The sequence below is a fragment of the Natator depressus genome, chromosome 6 (assembly GCF_965152275.1).
Source record: "Natator depressus isolate rNatDep1 chromosome 6, rNatDep2.hap1, whole genome shotgun sequence".
NCBI classification, from domain to species: domain Eukaryota; kingdom Metazoa; phylum Chordata; order Testudines; family Cheloniidae; genus Natator; species Natator depressus.
Window position 1 is genome coordinate 14,068,610 of NC_134239.1, and position 22,682 is coordinate 14,091,291.

General features: G+C 51.4%; 1 protein-coding gene and 1 long non-coding RNA gene across 2 annotated transcripts; both read left to right on the forward strand.

Moving 5' to 3' along the window:
• Window positions 1–3,516: 3,516 nt before the first annotated feature.
• LOC141989705 (olfactory receptor 5AN6-like) lies at window positions 3,517–4,247 on the forward strand. The gene is made up of 2 exons (XM_074956637.1): window positions 3,517–3,948; window positions 4,080–4,247. The coding sequence occupies exons 1-2, from the start codon at window positions 3,517–3,519 to the stop codon at window positions 4,245–4,247; spliced, it is 600 nt and encodes a 199-aa protein (XP_074812738.1).
• Window positions 4,248–17,613: 13,366 nt separating this feature from the next.
• LOC141988671 (uncharacterized) lies at window positions 17,614–22,265 on the forward strand. Its single transcript, XR_012639806.1, has 3 exons — window positions 17,614–17,672; window positions 21,482–21,559; window positions 22,239–22,265. It is a non-coding gene; the product is annotated as an uncharacterized LOC141988671 (long non-coding RNA).
• Window positions 22,266–22,682: the final 417 nt, after the last annotated feature.

Here is a 22,682-nt window from a genome sequence, read left to right on the forward strand (position 1 = left end):
CCAGCCCCTGTTCCATTGGCCCCTTGCAGAACTTACAGAACCCAAAGAAGCACACCAGTTCCAGTTCCCAGTCCCAGTTCCACTTCAGCTCACCCCCACACTTCAGACACAGCGCTGAGATATGTTTATAGTGACATCAAGTAAGAGTTTATTTTACACAGTACAGAGATTCTAATAAAAGCAGGTAGAAGTACTGGAAAGAAACAGTTACAATATAAAATTAAAACAACATTCTAGACCCTAGATTGACTGAACTCATTACTGCCTATCTTATAGAGCAAAAGCTCACCCCAAATCCTTCCAGCATTTCACAGCCAGACCTGGCTGTGATTGTCTCTTCATGAGGCAAGTCACACTGTCAGCTTGCCCCCTCAGTGGTAAAGATCCTGGGTGTCTCTCCGTGCCCCAGTTACGCCCCCCAATCCATTGCCTTTATTCGTAAACCGGACACCTCCCACTGGTTGTTTTTTCCTGTGTGCCTCTTTCTTATCGATTGCACCATCTCTTGATTAGCATTCAGCTCAGTCTGTAGACAGGCCTCCATTGTGAAGCAGACATTACACAATACACACCAAGGAGAGAAAAGTGTCCCCTCCTACCTGACAGAAGCAGGTTTACCATCTTCTGGTGACCTGCATTAACTCACAGACCTTGAGAACCTAATTTTCAGCACAGACACATATTCCTTAAACATTATCCATACAAACAGTCCACAATGCATGTAATGATGTTGCCTTTGGTGGGACACTTCTGAGAGTAACAGAACGCCACTAGCCGTCACCTTCAGCCCCCAACTAAAACCCCTCCAACGCATTATTAAGGATCTACAACCTATCCTGAAGGATGACCCAACACTCTCACAAATCTTGGGAGAAAGGCCAGTCCTTGCCTACAGACAGCCCCCCAACCTGAAGCGAATACTCACCAACAACCACATACCACACAACAGAACCACTAACCCAGGAACCTATCCTTGCAACAAAGCCCGTTGCCAACTGTGCCCACATATCTATTCAGGGAACACCATCACAGGGCCTAACAACATCAGCCACACTATCAGAGGCTCGTTCACCTGCACATCCACCAATGTGATATATGCCATCATGTGCCAGCAATGCCCCTCTGCCATGTACATTGGTCAAACTGGACAGTCTCTACGTAAAAGAATAAATGGACACAAATCAGATGTTAAGAATTATAACATTCATAAACCAGTCGGAGAACACTTCAATCTCTCTGGTCACGCAATCACAGACATGAGGGTCGCTATCTTAAAGCAAAAAAACTTCAAATCCAGACTCCAGCGAGAAACTGCTGAATTGGAATTCATTTGCAAATTGGATACTATTAATTTGGGCTTGAATAGAGACTGGGAGTGGCTAAGTCATTATGCAAGGTAGCCTATCTCCCCTTGTTTTTTTCCTACAAACCCCCCCCCCCCCCAAGACGTTCTGGTTAAACTTGGATTATTGCTGTGCACATTGTAAGATGAGCTATTGCCAGCAGGAGAGTGAGTTTGTGTGTGTGGTTTTTGGAGGGTGTGTGTGTGTGTGGGGGGGGGTGGTGGTGAGAAAACCTGGATTAGTGCTGGAAATGACCCACCTTGATTATCATGCGCATTATAAAGAGAGGTTTCAAAGAGGGATGGGCTATTACCAGCAGGAGAGTGAGTTTGTATGTGTGTCTGTGTGTGTGTGTGTGTGGGGGGGAAGAGTGAGAAAACCTTGATTTGTGTTGGAAATGGCCTTCCTTGATGATCACTTGATGATCACTTTAGATAAGCTGTTAGCAGCAGGACAGTGGGGTGGGAGGAAGTTTTGTTTCATGGTCTCTGTGTGTATATAATGTCATCTGCAGTTTCCATGATATGCTATGCATCCGATGAAGTGAGCTGTAGCTCACGAAAGCTCATGCTCAAATAAACTGGTTAGTCTCTAAGGTGCCACAAGTACTCCTTTTCTTTTTTCTTTTTACGAATACAGACTAACACGGCTGTTACTCTGAAACTTCTGAGAGTATCAATTCAGGACAAATTGCTTAGAGCAGGGCAGTTACAGCCCAAGGCTGGGTTTCCTTTACTTCGAAGGCATACCAAACTAGCCAAATAGAGAGGATTTTGGCCTCATCCCACTGGCTAACCTTAAGTCACACAAGCAATTCCCTTAGACACTCCAGTTTCCCAGTATCATCACCAGTGCCACTCGTTATGGAGACGAATAGTTATGAAAATCAATACCCCAGTAAAAGAAAAAAGGTTCTCCCGATCCCAAAGAACCAAGCCCCAGACCCAGGTCAATATACAAATCAGATCTTACCCACAAATCACGTTGTTGCCAATCCTTTAGAATCTAAAATCTAAAGGTTTATTCATAAAAAGAAAGAAATATAGATGAGAGTTAAAATTGGTTAAATGGAATCAATTACATACAGTAATGGCAAAGTTCTTGGTTCAGGCTTGTAGCAGTGATGGAATAAACTGCAGGCTCAAATTAAGTCTCTGGAGTACATCCACAGCTGGGATGGGTCATTCAGTCCTTTGTTCAGAGCTTCAGTTTGTAGCAAGGTTCCTCCAGAAGTCAGAAGCAAGATTGAAGACAAGATGGAGGGCTTTTCAGGGCCTTTTATATTCTCTGCCCATGGAAGGACATCCCTCCCTTCTTAGTGTGGAAATCACAGCAACAAGATGGAGCCTGGAGTCACATGGGCATACCGCATGTCCATGCATGACTCAGTTCTTTACAGGCTGATGCCATTGTTTAGTTTGAACGTTCCCAGGAAAGCTCAGATGTAGATTGGCATCTCCCAAAGTCCATTGTCAGTTAAGTGTTTCTTGATTGGGCACTTACTGAGAATAGTCCTTTCTCAAGAAGCTGACCAAATGCTTCACTGAGGCTACTTGGAATCAAATACTTTTGAGATACAAGTACATAGCCCATATTCATAACTTCAACTACAAAAATGATACACACATACAGATAGCATAATCATAAGCAGCAAATCATAACCTCTCCATAGATACCTCACAAGACATCCTTTCTACAATATTTGGTGTCACTATATGGCCCTGGTTGCAACAATGATCTATACGGTCCCAGTTTGTGTCAATAAGATCACAATGCTCATGATGATCAGTGGAATACTGTCTCTCAGCAGAGACCTCATTTGCCACTTAATACCCATATGTCTGACCCAGGGTATCCTTGTAAAACTTTATACCGTCTGCCAATTGGCAACAAGATGTCCCTGCCTCACAAGCATGGACAATGTTTTGTTTCCACTTGGGAGCTCAGATTGTGGAGAGCAAGGGGTGGATTCTAGCAGCAACACAGGGCCCTGAGAGTGTTTCTCCATCTTTCCCTTTCCTCTACACAGGCAGCAGGCCACCGGCAGCATGAGAAAGGGGAACGAAACACTAGTGACTGAGTTTATCCTGCTGGGCCTTTCCAGCGGGCCCACAGTGCAGGCCATGCTCCTAGCTCTGTTTCTTGCTTCCTACCTGGTCACCTTCCTGGTAACATGGGGATCATTGGGCTGATCCGCCTCACTTCGCACCTCCACACCCCCATGTACTTCTTCCTCAGCAACTTCTCCTTCCTGAACATTTGCTATGCCTCCAGCATCATCCCGGGCATACTGCACAGCCTGATGTCTGGGCACAGGGCCATCTCCTACCCTGGCTGCAAGGGGCAGATGTATGTGGCGCTGTCCTGCAGAGTTAATGAGTGCCTGCTGCCGGCTGTCATGGCCTATGACCACTACATGGCAGTGTGCCTCCCATTGGGCTACATGGTGGTCATGAGCCGCAGGGCCTGCATCTCCTTGGTGGCTTGCTCCTGGATGGTTAGCTTGTCGCTCTCCATTGTGCCTGTCTTCAGCCTGTCGGTGCCTTTCTGTGGCCCCAACCAGATAGACCACTTCTTCTGCAAGATGCTGACAGTGATGCAGCTGGTCTGTGCCGACACTAGCTACAATGAGACTGTTATCTTCAGCGGGGACGCACCCTGCTCATCCCCTTCTCCTTCATCCTGGCCACCTATGTGTGCATCGTCACTACTGTTCTGAGGATCCACTCCCCCCAGGGCCAGCGGAAGGCCTTCTCCACCTGTGCCTCTGATCTGATGGCTGTGGCCCTGTTCCACAGGACGGCCATCTTCATCTACATGTGGCCCAGGTCTGCCCACTCCCCAGGTCAGGACAAAATGGCTTCTGTCTTCTACACAGTGGTGACCCCCATGCTGAATCCCTGATCTACAGCCTGAGGAACAAGGAGGTCAAGGGAGCCATGGCTAAGGCCATAATCATGGCGGCTGGCGGGGGGTGGGGAGGGAAGACATAAGGGTGTTCTCTGTATAGGCTGGATGGAGGCAAAGCCAGATCCCACTTCCAAGGATGGCTGGTATAAATGGGACATATGACGCTTGCATCAGAGTTGTCTGCTGTTATTGAGCAGTCTGGAAGAGCAGTGTGAAAGCAGGCAGGTAGGATGGGACACAGGTTAGGGCGGTGGCCTAGGGCTTTGGGGACCAGGATACAATTCTCTACTCCACCACAGTCTCCTGGTATGGTCTTGAGTGAATCACTTAGCTTCATTATACCTGAGTTCCCCATATGAGAAAAACTACTTCCCCACCTCGTGGGGGGTGTTGGGAGATGCTTAAATACTATGGTGATGAGGGCCAGATACACACCTGTGGTACATATCTAGAGATATATAGTAGAGCTCCTACCAGGACTCATCAGTTGAAGCAAGTCTCATGCCCTTTCGGAAAAGGTATAGCGAAAAGAGAGACAGAGGAAATGAATGTTTGGCCATAGGGGGGCTCTCAGCCAATGACAGCGCTACCTTTTTGGAGGACATTTCACTGTGGATGCTGACCGCTCCCCACTTTCTTGGCCACATCAAATGAATGGGGCAAATGCCACGATGCAAAGATGGAGTTTGATGCTCCAAGATCATGATATGGAAGCGATCAATGGGAAAGGGAATGCCAAGGCTGATTGCTGATTCGTGCCTGATGCTCTGTCTGGGAAATAAGTCAATGGATTCCACTAGGATGCCAGTCAAGCAGCCAAGTTATGTTCACTTCTTTAGCGGGGAGATGTGACAGATAGGCTAATTTCCTGCAGTCTCCTTATTGACTAGGTCAGCCTCTCTGTCTCTTGCCTGGGGGTTACCAAAGAATGCTTGCTTAAGTAGCCGATTATTGGGCATCTTTAAAAAACAGCCCAAATATGTCCCTCTCTTCCTCTGTACTCCTTGTGTTGTTGTAAGTTGTTGTGCCCATTGCATCAGACTGTTTTACTTTGACTCTGCTACGCAGACACATCTATTGATAGCTGTTCAGTTTGCAAGGGATTCTGCTTCAGCAAGGAGAATGCTTAGCAGGTTGCTCCTAAAGATTTAGAGTTTGGTATTTTTGTTAATTTGCATTGGACTTCCGTAATGTTGTGTGCCCAGCGCCATAATACTGCTACTCAGCTCTTCTAGAGTACTTTCCCTCAGTCAGGCTCAAAGGTGCTTTACCATGGATGTTGGGAGCATTATCCCCACCCACTTTACAAGGGGGGAAACAGAGGCACAGACAGAGCAACGTGAGGAAGCACAGAGAAGCCAGGGGGAAGAGGCTTTGTGAAGTGGGTTTGCAAATTTGAGGGTTAAGCATTTGGCCCACAACCCATAATGCAGGCTGATCTAAGTGGATGCCACGAGTATTGCAGTCAGGCTGCTCCATGATCACCTTTTACATACAGACATCGCAAAGGGCAGGCACTTAATATCCTGCACTTCTCCATCTCATCCCCTTCCCCCCAGCTTTCTCCTTCTTTCAAGTCTATTTTTGACTTTGCCTAGACAAACCAAGGAGTGATTAAGAAGTTGCCCAGCATGATTCATTCCTCATCATCTTCTTGTCACTCTTGGAGGGGGGGTCACAGTCCGGGAAGACAGACGGGTGAAGGTAATGGGAACAGAGGACGGTGATAGCCATGGGCTGTGTCAAGATCATAGCTAGAGCAGGGCAAAATTTTTCAATTTTTGTTTCAATTAAAAAATGCAGATTCATTTCACGATTTCGTATTGAATTTGCCAAACTGTTTTGGTCAAAACATTCTCTCCCCACCCCCCAACCCAGAAAAAAATCAAAACATTTTTGAAAGGAAACATTTTGATTTTTCAATTTGAAACAACATTGTGTTTCGACTTTTACTTCAATTTTAATATTTGAAAAGAGGTTTAAAAAAACTCCCCAAGTGGAACATGTTGTTGGCCGACAAACAAAATGTCTCTTTCGACCTGAAGCTAAGGTTTTTAGACTTTTCTGTTACACTGAAAAAAACATGAAAAATGTTCATTTTGGTTGACCCAAAATGATTTTTCCCCCTTGATTTTTCAATTCGGCCAGTGATCCAAAAAGATCAGAATGAGATATTCACACTGCTCAAATCATGGCTTTGTGACACAGTCATTTTCTCACACTGTTCAAACCCCTGGAGACAGTGCGCTCATTATCACACCTAAGCAAAAGGCTTGAATCTCTTCTTCACATAAGGTATTTCATCTGAACGACTGATGGGACAATGAGGCTGGGATTCTAGCATCATCTTCATTATATAGTCATAATCATTTGTATGATCATAGTGGCAAGCCTAGACCAGGACTCCATTGCGCTAGGCACTGTACAAACACACAACAAAAACACGGTCTCTGCCCCAAAGAGCTGACAATCGATCAATCAACTAAGAGAGAGTAGGAGATCACAGATGGATGGTGGATTACAAAGAAACAGTGTGACCACATGGTGTATTAATTTCACAGAAAGGCATAACAAGACCCAGTGTCTGCCACCTCAAGCCAGACAAATTTGAATTAAATGATGGCCCGATTTTTTAACAGTGAGGGTGATTAACCTTGGGACAAACTTCCAAGGGAAATGGTGGATGCTCCAGCTTGTGAGTGCCTCTCCAGAAGATATGCTCTACCCAAACCCAAGTGATTCATAGAATCATCGAAGAATCATAGAAGATTAGGGGTTGGAAGAGACCTCAAGAGGTCATCTAGTCCAACCCCCTGCTCAAAGCAGAATCAACCCCAATTAAATCATCCCAGACAGGGCTTTGTCAAGCTGATCCTTAAAAATCCCTAAGGATGGAGATTCCACCACCTCCCTAGGTAACCCATTCCAGTGCTTCACCACCCTCCTAGTGAAATAGTGTTTCCTAATATCTAACTCTGGGGGAAATTGCTGTTAACCTTGCTGTTGAACCTGACCCCACCCCACTCTGTGACAAGATCTATGCACTACATGCAGCATAGGCAAGAGCGGTAATGCAAGAGGCCTACAGGCCAGCATCCTGTAAGACTTAGCTTAAGCTAAGAGCATTTGCATATGCTGGGCCGTGGTATTTTGACCCAGATAATGAACTAGGCCAACGTCTAGCCTAGCTCAAGTCCCTAGCTGTCCATTATATGCAACCCCGCCCCCCAAACCTGCAAAAGCCCTTAGACAAAACGCTGCCACAAGCAAACCACAGATCTTGATAATAACGAAGTGCGTCAGCACAATGCTAATGATGAAACTGTTTACTCTGGCTCCTTATGTAACCCTTCTGCCCGTCAGAGTTGGTAGCAACAAGGGCCGGGTTCAATATCTAGGGGATCCATTCCAATAACGCAATGCAAACCGGCTCGAGCCCCCACCTAGTGTCCTGGGACAAATATATACCACCCCTGCTGGGCGCCTCCAAGAGGCAATACTTCCCCTCTCGCAAGGACAGAGTCTGAGTGTAGCTAAAAGCCTTTTAATAACAGAGAGAAACAATGTGGCATTATGTTGGGGAAACACCACCAACAGGATTCATAACACAACCCATGAGCAAAAAAACCCCACCCCAAGCAAATTGGGGCATGACCTTTCCCTTTGGTTCTTGAGTCCAGCAACCCCAAATCACCCAAAGTCCCAAAAGTCCAGTGACCCAAAAGTCTCTGTCCCTGTCCCTCTGTCAGGGCAGCCCCAGAGTTCGAAAGTTTATCTGCAGAGCTTTACCTCCCAACCTGGGTGGAGATGTGGGCGGGGGAGGGGGGAAGAGAGAGGTAAGGGGCACCTTACATGATCTGAAGCTGACCGCCCCACAGCTCCATAGGCCTTCGCTCCGCCAGCCGCCCCCACAAACTGCTTCGCTCGGCTCTGCTCTGCGGCCCACAAGCAGCTCCCACCATCCTATGAACTTCTCCACCAGCCTGTCCACAATGCACTCCAGCCGTCCCGCAAACTGCTCCACAATATATCTTCAGGCTCCCCCACTACTTAACACAACACTCAGTGATTTCAGCTCTTAGGTGAATTCTGATTGTAGTAGGGGAGCCTTAGTGCTGGTGCACCATTAGCCCAAAGTGAGCTCAGCAGGCTGTAACTAGACTCCTAATGGAATCAAAATTAGCTCTGATATTCCACAGTGGAGAGAGGAGGAAGTGCAATTAGCATGTAAGACCCTCACCCAGGGGCCCACATCACCAAGTATTAACACTTGTCCCCAGCCTCTCTCACAGAGTTTTGGAACCCATGACCCTTGCCTAGCAAGTGCTACTTAGTTGATGGTGAGTCCCTCCATCATAACAAAAGGCCAAGTACAGTTCCAAGCACAGTTCCCATAATCAGGGTAATAACAATTTATTCTTCCTGCCCCAATAACAGAGACACTGGGGATCCCACAGCAGCCAAAGTGACCATTTGGGCAGCTATGAGCTCATTCTAGGTGGGGTGGGTGTGCCTATGCAAATGAGATCGGCCCCTGAAGTTCTTTTCCACAACTTGCCACACCCCACCACCAGATGTTAGGGTGGAGCTCATCCTGACACTGCTTACACTTACAAAGCTTTATTAACAATGCTTGAGTGATAAAAAAATTAAGGAAATGTATCATTTGACTTGAATGTAAAAAACTATATAAGACTGGTATTATAGGGGCAGGACAGAGAGAGAGGGTGGCACCTGCGTGTGGCCATCTCTGTCTCCTCCTCCCTGCATGCTTGTATTCAAATAAAAGGACCTCAGATTGTTTGAACCAAACAGATGGTGTGACTCATTTTCCACAACACAACCTAGACCTCCCCCACTGCAACTTGAGACCATTGCTCCTCGTTCTGTCACCTGCCACCACTGAGAACAGCCAAGCTCCATCCTCTTTGGAACCCCCCTTCAGGTAGTTGCAGGCTGCTATCAAATCCCTCCTCACTCTTCTCTTCTGCAGACTAAATAAGCCCAGTTCCCTCAGCCTCTCCCCATAAATCATGTGTCCGAGCCCCCTGATCATTTTCATTGCCCTCTGCTGGACTCTTTCCAATTTGTCCACATCCTTTCTGTAGCGGGGGGCTCAAAACTGGATGCAATACTCCAGATTCGGCTCAGTGCAGGAGTCACTTGGATGAAATTCTCTGGCCTGTGCTGTACAGGTCAGCCTAGATGATACAATGGTCCCTCATGGCCTTAGAATCAATTAATCTATTAATATTAGCACGAAAAGAGGGGATGTGATCAAACTTCGGGGGTGCACACTTCATAGCTCTGTGCATCCTTCCATTATTCCCCTGCCCCTGAAAACTCCCTGTGAGCTACCCTCCTATCCCCTTCTGTCTCCGCGGAACCCCCCTCCCCAGTCTCCCCCTGCCAGGGGTTCTGTGTGGCCCCTATTTCCCCCTGCTCCCATACTAGGGTCGTCCCAGTCCCCTCAGCCAGTGGCTCTCTATGCACACCCATTTCCTCCTTTCTGCATACCAGGGGCTCTGTGTGCCCCCTTCTGCCATACCAGGGTCCCCGTGTGCCCCTCTTCCCCCCTATCAGGGTCTCATATATTGAGTGTGAGGCCTTTGGAAGCTCAACCAGGAATGACTGGTCCAGAGACGGGAGATCAGGCCCATCTGTTCTCCCTGTCTCATGATATTTAAACAAAATGCCAGTCAATGAAATTGACGTTGTGGGAAAGTCAAAACAAAACAAAGCAATACAAAATAGGAATGCTTTTTCTCACACGCAGCAGTAATCATTTGTGGGACTCACCGCTGCCTGGGGCCCAGCGCTTAGCCGGATTCCAAACAGAACTGGACATTTGTAGGGACAATGAGAGAATCAGGAGCAGCAGGGGATGTTGAGAAACCAAGTGTTTTATTAGGGCTATAAATGCTCATGCTTCAAAGAATGAGTTGACCTCCCACAGTCTGGGATCAGAAAAAAACCCTTTGCCTGTGGGGCGGGCAGCTTATCCCATGACTGCTCACTGCAGAGTTTAGAGACCTTCTGCTGAAGCAGCTGGTGCTGTCAGGAGCCACGTTGCTGGGCTGGACATGATCTGATTCAGTCTGGGAAGTCCTATCGCCCTATGACCGCAGGGTGGTAAATGGTGTTGTATGGGGTGGCACCCCAGAGGTTTAGGCCCATTCTGGCTTAACAGCATTTTTAATGAGCTGCAAAAGGGAGTAAATAGCCTCTTAATGGTGTTCACAGATGCTCTTGCATTGTAAAGGGCCCCCAACACCAGTAAGAAAAGGGAAATAACACAAAGGCACCTGGAAAGGTTAAAAACACTGGCAGGAAATAACAACAGGAGATGTAGCTGCTTAGAGCAGTGCTACTCAAAGTGGTGGTCCGTGGACCGCTGCCGGTCTGCGAGCCATCGGCTGCCGGTCTGCCCACACATTGGAAAAAAAAATTACCAGTCCCCCACATCAGAGAGCTTGAGAAGCACTGGCTTAGAGCACACGAAATGGAAAGCCACAGACATGGAAGCCACCACCAGGTGTTGCTGTGAGCTCAGGGATGAGACCGAGAACATGGCAGATGCAGGAAGTTAGGATTTGCTCCCTTAGGTCTGAAACATGATTCCTGATGGGCATCCTGGCTCTGGTAGGGTACATTTACACTAAGCCCCGCGTCTGACTCAGATTTGAGCCCAAGTCCCTTTTCCCATCCACACACAAATCAGTCTGACTCAGGACCCAGGCCTAGGGTTCCCAACTTTCTACTCGCACAAAACCGAACACCCCCTGCTCCGCCCCTCCCCCAAGGCCCCACTCTTCTCTAAGCCCCTCCCCTGCTCGCTCCGTCCCCCACTCCCTCTGTCGCTTGTTCTCCCCACCCTCACTCACTCACTCATTTTCACTGGGCTGGCTCTGGGGGTTGGGGTGCGAGAGAGGGTGAGGGCTCCGTCTTAGGGTGCGGGCTCTGGGGTGGGGCCAGGGATGAGGGATTTGGGGTGAAGGAGGGTGCTCCAAACTGACGGATGGAGCCGAGGGGTTTGGAGTATGGGAGGGGGCTTCAGGCTTAGGCTGGGGGTTGGGGTGTGGGAGGACATACAGGCTCTGGGCTGGGACTGTGGGTGCTGGAATGGGGCCAGAAATGAGGGGTTAAGGGTGAGGCAGAGGGCTCCAGGCTGGAGCAGGGGGTTGGTGTGCAGGGGGGGTGAGGGCTCCAGCTGGGATTGTGGGCTCTGGTGTGGGGCTGGGGATGAGGGATTTGGGGTGCAGGAGGGGAGTATGGGAGGAGGCTGGGCAGGCCAATGGGAGCTGCGGAACCGACACTTGGGGCGGGGGCAGAATGTGGAGCCCCCCGGCTGCCCCTATGAATAGGAGCTGGAGGGGGGACATGCTGCTGCTTCTGGGAGCTGCGCAGAGCAAGGGCAGGCAGGAAGCCTGCCTTACCCCCACTGTGCCACCGACCGGACTTTTAACGGACCAGTCAGCAGTGCTGACCAGAGTTGCCAGGGTCCCTTTGCGACAGGGCATTCCAGTCGAAAACCAGATGCCTGGCAACCCTACCCAGGCGCTAGGACCATGCTGGGGAGGTGGATCAGAGCCAAAGGCCCGATGTGACTGGGGTCCAAGGGCTGCCATTTTTTCAGTGTGGACATGCCCTAAGCTGCAGACCCGAGTCAGAAGGTCTGAATCTTGCTGGCCGGACTGTTGGCACAGCTGTGAGACCCGGGCCAGCAACTTAGGTTTACAATGTGGTGTGTGAACGCTCAAGCTTAACAAAGAGAAGGTTCAGGGATGACATGATTACGGTCTGTAGGTATTGAGAGGGGGAAGAAATATTTAATAATGGGCTCTTCAGTCCAGCAGAGAAAGGTCTAACACGACCCAATGGCTGGAAGTTGAAGCTAGACAAATTCACACTGGAAATAAGGTGTGAATTTTTGACAGTGAGGGTAATCAACCAGTGAAGGATGGTCGAGGTGGATTTTCCAACACTGGCAATTTTTCAGGCAAGACGGATGTTTTTTTCAAACTTTTGCTTTAGGAATGATTGGGGGTAGCTCTCAGGCCTCTGCAGTGGCAGATTAGCCACTGGGCCCACAGGGTCTGTGCCCAGGGGCCCTGGTCAACTGGGGGGCCCCCAGAAAAAAATCCACGGGCAGGGTAGGGGAAGCTCCCATGCCCCTGCAACAGTGCCAGGCAGGCAGGGTGGGGGAATCCCCATCAGCAACCCCCAACTCCATCCACAGCAGAAGCCATGGGATAAGGGAAGACCCCCAGCCCCGAGCAGCCCAGGCCTGACCCCAGCCCTGGCAGAAGCTGCAGGACGGGGCAGCCCCTCCCCCTGCCAGCAGCCCCTGACCCCATCCTCAGCAGAAAAGCCCCCCCAACAGCGGCCCAGGCCTGATCCCAGCCCTGGCAGAAGCCGCAGGATAGGGGAAGCTCCCCATCCCCACCAGTGGCTCCTGACAGTGTCCCCGGCAGAAACCCCCGGGCAGGGGAAGTCCCAGCACACCCCATGCGTTCCCGGCAGAAGCTGTGGAGCGGCAGGGGAAGCCCCCGTGCCCAACCCCGCTCTCTGGCAGAACTGCCAGGCAGGTGGGGCGGGAGAAGCCTCAGCACCCCGACCCTGGTCCCCGGCAGAAGTGCAGTGGGTAGTGGGGGAAGCCCCAGCACCTGGACCCCCCTGCGGCCCTGGGACTGGAGGTGCTCTCACTCCCTGCTGCACCCTGGGGCTGTGGCGTGGGGACAGACCTTCTCTGGTCTTGGGGCCGCAGTGCAGGGAGGGGGGGCAGAAAAGAGCAAAAGGGGTTGAGGGGCTGCAGTGGCAGGGAGGGGGCACGGAATGGGTGGAATCCTGGGTGGAACAGGGATGGGCCCGGGAAAGAGGCAGGGGTAGGGATGTGGGTGGGGCCGCTGGCGGAAGGGTTGGGGAGGGGCCCCCATTTAGTTTGGCCCAGGGCCTCAGGAAAACTTAATCTGCTTCTGGCCTTGCAATCTAGGCCTCTGTGGATGTATAGCCTTGGAAACACGGAGTCCACAAGGCCAGGTTTATAATGCAGCATAGCCATGCCCACAGTGACCTAAACCTCATATATTATACAATGCATGGGCAGCGTAAAACCCAGGGTCAAAGACCTCTTTCTGAGCAGCTCGTTGCACTCGAGGAGTGTAGCAATTCAATGTGGTTTGAATTCGGGGTGCATGGAAAGGCTGAGCCAGAGTGGCGGGGTTTGGGAGAGCACCAGCTGCACCTGAGAAATCCGCACGACAGTCCAGCCTTTGTTTTCCCAGGGACTCGCTTGCAGGAAAAGGAGGGAACTGCCTTCTGACATGGGGACTTGTAACAGGCGGCAGTGTGACCTGGTGGCAAGAGCACAGCACTGGGAGGCAGGCAAACGGAGCTCTGTTCCCAGCTCTTTCACTGCCCAGCTGGGTGACCCTGAGCAAGGCCCTTCCCCTCTCTGTGCCTCAGTTTACCCATTTGTACAAAGGAGATAAACACTGGTCTAGATAATGCTTAGTCCTGCCATGAGTGCAGGGGACTGGACTAGATTACCTCTCAGTCCCATGATTCTAGGAAACTATGATTACTGCTTTCCTGGGTAAAGCACTTTGAGACCAACTGATGAAAAGCACTAGATAAGCATAGAAGCTTCTGTTATCATTCCTTTGCTACTTAGCTAAGTTATACAGGCGAAAAATTAAGGGAAGAGCTAGGTACCTTTAATGCCACATGGGGACTAAATAATGGCTGCCCTGTGTTCCCTCTCCATTCCTGGGGATCTGGGAGCAGGGTTAAGGCCCTCATGGTTTTGCATCCTTGCAATGGCCCATAGAAGCCAGTGAACTAGGGACACAAATTAGACTGCTCTAAAGCGTAGAGCCATCAGCCATTGTGCATTACCAAGGCCAGCCACACTTCAGTGTTACCCATCTTGCCAACACCAGGTCTGTCCTGCCTGCTGAATTTCCACTTTCCAGGAAATTCCACCTTTGATTTTTTTTTCCCATTCCAAAATGAAACAACATGAACAATAACAAAAGGAAATTTCCCCTGCAACAAAATTCTGAAACCAAAATTCTTCAGATCAATCAGAATGTTCCATTTTGAGATGAAGAAATGAAATGTTTCTTTCTGATTTTTAACATTTCGGAAAAAACTCTATCAAATAAAATAAACAAAACTGTTCTTCAAAACAAAAAAAAAAATCAGAACGGTCCATTCCTAGAAATGACAAAATGCAACATTTCAGCTTTATCAAAACTTCCATTTCCCCCACACAAAATCTGATGGAAATTGACACGTTTCCACAAAATATTTTGCTTTAATCAAATCGGCATTTTCTGACGGGAAAACATTCCATTGGAAAATGCCTGATCGGCATTCCCGTTGCATTCCCTGTCAGCACCCAGCCCGGGCCAGGGAAACTAATGATCCAACCAGCAGCCCAAATCCGGTGATGAACCCTGGTCACGTGCCACCTGAGGCACGTTGCACATAGGCTCAGAAGAAGCCATGTGCACTGCAGTGTTGCTGTAATCATATTGGTCCCAGGATATTAGCAAGATAAGGCAAGTATCTCTCACCAACAGAAGTTGGGGCAATACAGAAATATTACCTGACCCACCTTGATTAGTGACAGTGAAGAACTTCTTAAACCGGCTCTCCTGCACCCCACCATTAAGGGGCACACTTGGGGCTGCTGTGCCAGGCAGCCTGGATGCTTGGATCCTTTGCCACTCCACATTTGGGGTCAGTGGAGGGAGCGGCGTTGCCAACTCTACACATATGAAGGTCATGCGACAGGCCTCAAAAACATCATGAGATTGGCTTAAAAATTATGCTATTAAATATATAGGGCTCTTTTCCCTTGCCTCTTGGCTTCTGAGAGCTAAGAAACTTTCTTTGTATTCTGCAAATGCAAGCTGAGAGTCTGCCATGATCACCTGACTCCAGGAGCTGGGGCTTTAAAGAAAGCATCAAAGTTCTCAATGAAATCACTGGGGCAAAGTGCCAGCAGCAGCAAAGAATGCAGGGAACTGGCAGCATTAGGCATTTTTTGACCTAGAAGGATGGAGACTGCAGGATGGAAAGGGAACAAACTCCAGTGGGGAGCGTGGAGAAGGAAGGCACCAGGGGAGAGAACCAGCCCTGGATCCTTGCATATCCCCCCAGACACTGCGTGCAAACCCTGAGGGAAATAGGAGACAGAAATCTGGATGGTGGACACTGGACCTTCCTGGGCAGCAGCTTCTCTCTGGGTAGGGATTCCCTGGCCCATATGTCCTTTGTTTGGCAAGTCATCCTTTTGTTTAAGGATGCTGCCAAGCAGAGATTTATATTTAACACTGGCTGGGGATTTGCTGAGTGTGAGCTGGGCCCTGGGCCCATTTCTGTGTTTTCCCCTTCCTGTCTCTTCTCTATTTCCTGCCCTGGATAACCTCTGCCAGACATGGCCTCATGCTCCCAACAACACCATGGCCCTGCAGAAAGGGGCAGAGACACGGAGGTGATAAACAGGGCTGTAGGGACCCCGACTGCTTTATGTTTCACCCAGGGTCACCAACCTACCCTGGGGAGACCTTCTTCTGGCACTGGCAAGGGACCCCAATTCTGCCCTGAAGGGATACCCGCAGTCCCCTCCCACACTGCCTCCTCAACAGGATCCCAGCTCCACACATGCACAGCACCAGCAATGGGGCTCCAACCCAGCCGCAGAGGAACTCCCCCTCCCCTCACACAGCTCCCCTTGTGAGACCCCGACTCTGCCCCAGAGAGACCCCCCCTCCCCTCACCCTGCCCCTCATGGGACCCTGCCCCTGCCTCACAGGGTGACACCCACACACTGCTCCCCCCACGGGATCCCACCCCAGAGGGGGACACCCACACACTACTCCCCCCATAGCACACTGCCTCTGCCCCCTAGGGTGACACCCTCTCCCTTTGCAGCCTGCTCCACCAATAGAACCCCAGTTCTGCCATGGACAGACCTCCCATATCTTCTCCTGTGGGTGCTCCGCCTTCATGCCCTCCCCATGAGCGCCTCCCCCACCCTGCCCCCGTTTCACAGTGTCCCACTTTTGCCCTCGTGGGAGGAGGCTTCCCTCCCAATGACCTTGCAAGGAGAGAAGAATCCCTTTCCTGTGGAGTGGGTGGGACAGAGAGGTCTGGAAGTGGGGGTGTGGGAGAAGGGGTCCTCCCCTATGGGGAGGGGGAAGGGTGTCCTGTGTCTGCAAGAAAGGGATGGCTGGGAGAGATTGAGAAAGAGAAGGAGAAAAAGGAGGGAGGGAGACAAAAACGGGGCAGCTCGCCTAAGGAAGGAGCCAGCTGGTCCCACTCCAGCTCCCCAGTCGGCAGCACTGTTCAATGCCCCTATCTTTCTTCTCCCCCGTCCTCTGGTGATAACGCCCCTAGCCCACAACTGTTAGGGACACAGATGTCAGCTGCCCTGGGAAGGGGCCTATGTGAGACAGGTGGTTGGGGGGCGTATGTGAAATTGGAGACTGACAAGGGGAGACCATGACCTCCACCATCTCCTTGGGACATTTGTTCATCTCTTTTCCTTCACTGAATCGCAGAACGGTGTGTTCTTACCTGGGCTGGGCTTAGCTGTGGAGACGCAGCACAGTGGCATCTAACTTGGGTTAGCAGCTGGAGTTCAACCAAACAGGGGAGCCTGGGGTTGAAGCTGAGCTGCCCTGTCTTCATGGCTATTTTACCCCCATGTAGCTAACTCCATCCAGCTAAGAACACACTTGAGGGTTTGGTTCCTTTTGCAGTGTAGACACATCCTGAGCCTCTAGCCTAGGGGTCGGCAACCTACGGCACACGAGCCAATTTTTAATGGCACGCTGCTGTCTGCCGGGAACCCCTAAAAAATCGTGCCCGGCCCGGCCCGCTCTTCTCCGCTCACCGCTCTCTCCTTGCAGGTCAGGCAAGCTTCCCCCTTCCCCCACCTCTTCCCCCAGCATGCTGGGTTCCTGCCCCTCCTTCTCTCCCTACCTGCGGCCGATCAGCTGACGGCCCTTGCTACGCACGCACGGGAGAGGGAAAAGCGGAGCCGCAGCACGCTCCGGGGACCTTGGGGAAGAGGGGTGGAATCAGCATATCCCCTCCAGCCCCCTGCTGTGAGTCGCTCAGGGCAGGGGGCTGGGAGCACCCCCACAACCCCAGCCCACACCCCCAGCCCTCTGCCCTGACCCCTGCACCCCGCAACAACCCCAGCCCTGACTCCAGCACCCCTCACAAATACCCAGCCCCCCCAGCCCTGACTCCTGCACCCTACTCACACACCCTCAGCCCCATGCCCTGACTCTTGCACGCCCCACATCCCCACCCCCACCCTGAGCACCAAACGGGAGCTCCTGCACACACACACCCCCACATTCCCACCTGCACCCCTCACACCAAACGGGAGCTGCCCAGGTAAGCGCTCCACAGCCAAACCTCCTGCCCCAACCCTGAGCCCCCTCCCTCATTCTAGCTCCTGGCCAGACCTTGCACCCCATCCCCCAGTCTGCTCCTTCACCCGCAGCCCTGTACTCAGCGCACTCCCAGCCTCATCTCAGTGTAGAGAGAGGAAGAGAATGGGCTAGAACTAGGGAGAAGGTAGGTACCCACTCTACGTGGACAGGGCCAGGACCCCAGACGGGCAGTGGGGCCGGCAGCCGGGACCCTGGCTGGCAGGAGCCAGCGGACAGACCCCCAGACCGGCAGCGGGCTGAGCCGCTCAGCCCGCTGCTGGTCTGGGGTCCTGGCTGCCAGCCCCTCTCAGCCCGCTGCCGGTCTGGAGTTCTGGCTGCCAGCCCCTTGCCAGCCGGGGTCCCGGCCACAGGCCCCGCTCAGCCCGCTGCCGGCCTAGGTGAACAGAACCCCAGGCCGGCAGCGGGCTGAGTGGGCCAGCGGTGTAAGATCAGCATTTTAATTTAATTTTAAATTAAGCTTCTTAAACATTTTGAAAACCTTGTTTACATACAATAGTTTAGTTATATAATACATAGACTTATAGCGAGAGACCTTCTAAAAAACGTTAAAAGGTATTACTGGCACACGAAACCTTAAATTAAAGTGAATAAATAAAGACTTGGCACACCACTTCTGAAAGGTTGCCGACCCCTGCTCTAGCCCATTGCTCCTGGCTCCAGTTCTCTCTCACAGCCCTTCTCTTCACCTGGGGTTAAGTCAGGGTTTGTCTACATGGGGATATTGGCCAGAGTAGCTCCCCGAGTTGTCACTTCTATTCCAGAATAATGTCCACAGGTAGACAGGCCCTTTTTGTCACTACCATACTGGTTTTGTGAACCAAAAGAGAAGGATCCAGGGAATCAGCCTGAGATTTATGGGGAGTCTTTTCCCTTAGCAACTTCCCCAGGAACCAGACTAATGGGCCCCAGGAATCCACTGAGGATAACCCCAGGACCTGTCTGATACTCAAAATATGCGGCCCCGAGCAAGGGGACGGTCCCACTCTGCTAGAAAGGAGAGAGGTGGAATCACGAGTTGCCTCCTCTTTCAGTGCTTTTGCTGAGAGCCTAGGGTTTGGGGGGATAGGGGAGTGCAGGGTCCAGCTGTGGGATTGTTTCCTGGCCCCCCCCCCCCCATCCCTCTGCTGGAGGGCAAGACCTGCCCAGCCCAGGAACTGTGCAGGCTGCAGTTGTTCCAGAGGAACAGCCCATACCGGCTGATTCCCATGCAAACCTGCAGGAGATTTGTTCCATGCTCAGGAGAACTCAGTGCTGGGTTGACAGCCTGGGAGGCTTAATGGCCTTCAGCTATCCATGGCTCATGGGCAGAGCTAGATTAACTTTCCTGTGGGCCCGGGGCTATTAGATTTTGTGGGGCCACTGTATACAAGTCTTTTTCCTAATTTAAAACAAAATGATCACAATTATGGCATCGAGGCTATTAATGCTATACTAAACTTAACTTTTAATTATCATAAAGCCATTCTGTGGTTACATTTCAATCTTAAAACATGTAGACTATAGTTAAGTTAATTCAAAATAGCCTACTTCTTACCTTAGAACAGCTGTTATATTAGTTTCTTTCTGGGAGGGAGTTTGGGTGCAGGAGGGGGCTCTAGGCTGGGGCAGAGTGTTGGGGTGCAGGAGAGAGTGAGGGGTGCAGGCTCTGGGAGGGAGTTTGGGTGTAGGAGGGGGCTCTAGGCTGGGGCAGAGTGTTGGGGTGCAGGAGAGAGTGAGGGGTGCAGGCTCTGGGAGGGAGTTTGGGTGTAGGAGGGGGTTCTGACCTGGGGCAGGAGATTGGGGTGCAGGAGGAGGTGCGAGGTGTAGGCTCCAGCCGATAGGCGCTTACCACAGGCAGCTCCCAGCCAGCGGCACAGCAAGGTTCAGGCTGCCTGCCTGCCTGCCTTGACCTCTTGCCACTCCTGGAAGCGGACAGCTGCTGGCACACCTCTGTGCACCTCCGGGGGCAGGGGGACAGCGTGTCTCCATGCGCTGCCCGCGCCCACAAGTGCTGCCCCCACAGCTGCAGGGATGGTGCTGGGGCGGGGGCAGTGCACAGAGCTTCCTTACCCCCCGCCATGGGCCACAGAGACATGCCAGCAGCTGGCCACTTCCGGGAGTGGCGTGGGGCCACGGCATACAGGCAGCCTGCCTGAACTCTGCTGTGCTGCTGGACTTTTAGCGGCCTGGAGATCATGATCAACTGGCAGAGGCTCCAGGATCGACCACTGAATTGTATATAATTATGGATTTATTTTTGCAGAGCCCCCCTTAGCCCAAGGCCCTGGGCTGCAGCCCCTAAAGCCCCTGCGTTAATCCAGCGCTGCTCATGGGCACCATCAGGGCAGGCTTCCCACCCAGCCAGGCTGCCTCCCTCCCCCAGCCCTGGATAGATGTCCCCTATGAGTCAGAGTGAAATTTAGGCTCTGTGGCCCACACAGCCCTTGGCCTCTGTACCAAGGCTGCCAGCAAGGGGGCCAATTGGTCCTGGAGTTTGCAAAGTAGACACATGCACCCCCTGCAATGGCACTGAGCCCTGCAAAACTAATTCCATGTAGGCTCCCACTCAAGTGTCCGCTGGTCACAGCTTCCAGTACCCACCATCCTGGGCTGGGCTTGAATTAGCTGCCTCCAGATGAGAGCTGTCCTGCTCCATCCCAAGTCCTGGGGTTGGATCAAACTGGTGACCAACTAGAGATGGACAGATCTACCTGTAAAATCTCTTAAAAATACCCCAGGGGAAGAACTGATTTTCCTTCCCAATGCAGGAGATCGGGGAGATTCTTCTCCTCACGTACCAGACATGGCTAGAGCAAGTATTACCCAGTTCATGCCCTCACTCCTGAGATGGCTCAGGCATCCCAAACTGCAGGTTGTGACCGTTATCACTCCCTCCCCAATCCTGGGACATGTCTGGACCTGTTTCTGAGTGTATCCCAGACAGCACAGCCTCTGGGGGAGAGTCTGGATAGCTCAGGTTGGGCCTGGAGATTTCCACAGTGTACAGTTCAAGGGAGTGCATAGCTCAAGATGTATCTAACACCACCCTGTTAGGGTCCACATGGGGGTTTGAACCTGGGACCTTCAGCACTAAAAGCATGAGCTAAAGAAGAAAGTCCCATAATTAATGGCATTAGCAAACTCTTATCCTCTTTTGTGGCCCAGTCACATCCCCACTCCACCCAGAGAGGCCTCTTCTAGCATGGGTTACACAAATGGAGTCTGTCATCTCTAGGTTACTGGGCTCTGGTGGAGGAGAGTGGATAGATTGGGGAGGGGCAGAGTCCTAACACCTGAGCAGGGCTGGTGATGGGCTGGCTGGCCACTTGTGCCCCATGTGACTAAAATCCCAAGTAGATTTGGCTCTCTTTGCTCTAGTGTGGGCCATTCAACAGACCAGTTCCTCAGGAGAGGGCAAAACCCTAGTGATTGCAAACCTCCTGGATTTCCCTCCCTCATCTCAAGCATATTCCTTCTCCAGCTCTCTGAGACTCCCTCTGTAGGTCCCTGTCTAATCCTTTTCCACTGGCAGGAGCCCAGAGCTGGCTTCCCATGAGCATCAGAGAGCAAACGACATGGAGAGAGAGAGCCAGATGGAAACAGAAGGCTTGATTCTTCCCTGGTAGGATATGAATAACTCCCATTGATTTCATCCAAAGTTAGTGGATCCTGCCATGGGGAGAGAGCTTTCCACAGGAGGAGAATGCACGGAATGCCAAATTCTGCCCTGTCTTACATTGGTGTAATCTCATTGGTTTTCATTTTCACCAGGGCCAAGCGACAGCCAATCAGAATGGCGGGGCTTACACCCAGACCCAGTGTAAATGGCTGCACAAGGGGTAGGCAATGGTGAGACGTGCTCTATGGAGAACTGGCGCTGGAAGTGGGCGGGGCAGGGGGCCATGGCTAAGGCTAAGATTTTATTATGGTTATTTTTAGTAAAAGTCATAGAGAGGTCACAGGCAAAAAACAAAAATTCACGGAAGCCGTGACCTGTCCGTGACTTTTGCTGCTGCAGCTCCATGGTTTCCCCCCACTGGAGCTGTGGGGTACCCCCTCTGCCCACGGCAGCTGGAAGCTGCAGGGTGACCGTATTTCCCAAAGAGAAAATGGGACACCCCCAGCCACTTGCCCAGGGCACACCCCATCCCCTCGCGGCTGTCACCCATTACTGGAACCCCGAGGAAGGCCTCCGCAGGAGGGTGTAGCCTGTTGCTGGAACCTTGCAGGGGGCCCCATGAGGAGGCTGTCGCCTGTCGCTGGAATCCTCCCAGGGCTCCGCTGGCTGCCAGCTCCAGTCCCTCGGCCCCTGGAGCTGAAACAAAGAATGTCACAGAAGTTTCTGGAAGTCATGGATTCCGTGACTTCCATTACCTCCATAACATAAACATAGCCTTAGCCATGGCCCCCCACTTTTTAACAAAAGAAACATAAGCGCAGAATTCATGTTCCCCGCAGTTCCCCACATCCCCAGCAGAATAATAGATTCTGCTGGGGAGACGCTGCAATTACATCTTTCACCCACTAGGGACTGCTGTGGTGCCAGAAGAGAGGGAACCGCCAGAGCAGCCAGCTGCAGAAAGGGAGGGGACACTTTGGCCTTGCCCCCCCCCCACTTCTACAAAGGTTCCAATGCCCTTGGTATGGAGTCCAGACGGGTCGCACCAGAGTGAGGACTCAATCCTAAACCTACTGAGGTCAATGGGAATCTTTCCATTGATTTCAGTGAGCTTCAGATCAGGCCCTAGAACAGGATAGACTCTGGCCCAGAGGCTGAGAAAAGAAGAGCAGAGACGGTAATACACAGCTCTTCTATAGCACTTTCCATCCATGAAGCTCAAAACGCTTCACAATCATCCCCATTTTACAGGTGGGTAAACTGAGGCACAGAGTGACATGATATGCCCAAGGTTCCCCAGCAGCCAAACTAGAAACAGAATGGAAGTCTCCTGAGGTCCAATGCTCCACCCAC

Coding starts and splice junctions, on each gene's coding strand:
- LOC141989705 (XM_074956637.1), top strand. CDS start 3,517: ATGGGGATCATTGGGCTGATCCGCCTCACTTCGCACCTCCACACCCCC. Junction 3,949..4,079: donor TGCTGACAGTGATGCAGCTG/GTCTGTGCCGAC, acceptor CACTCCCCCCAG/GGCCAGCGGAAGGCCTTCTC.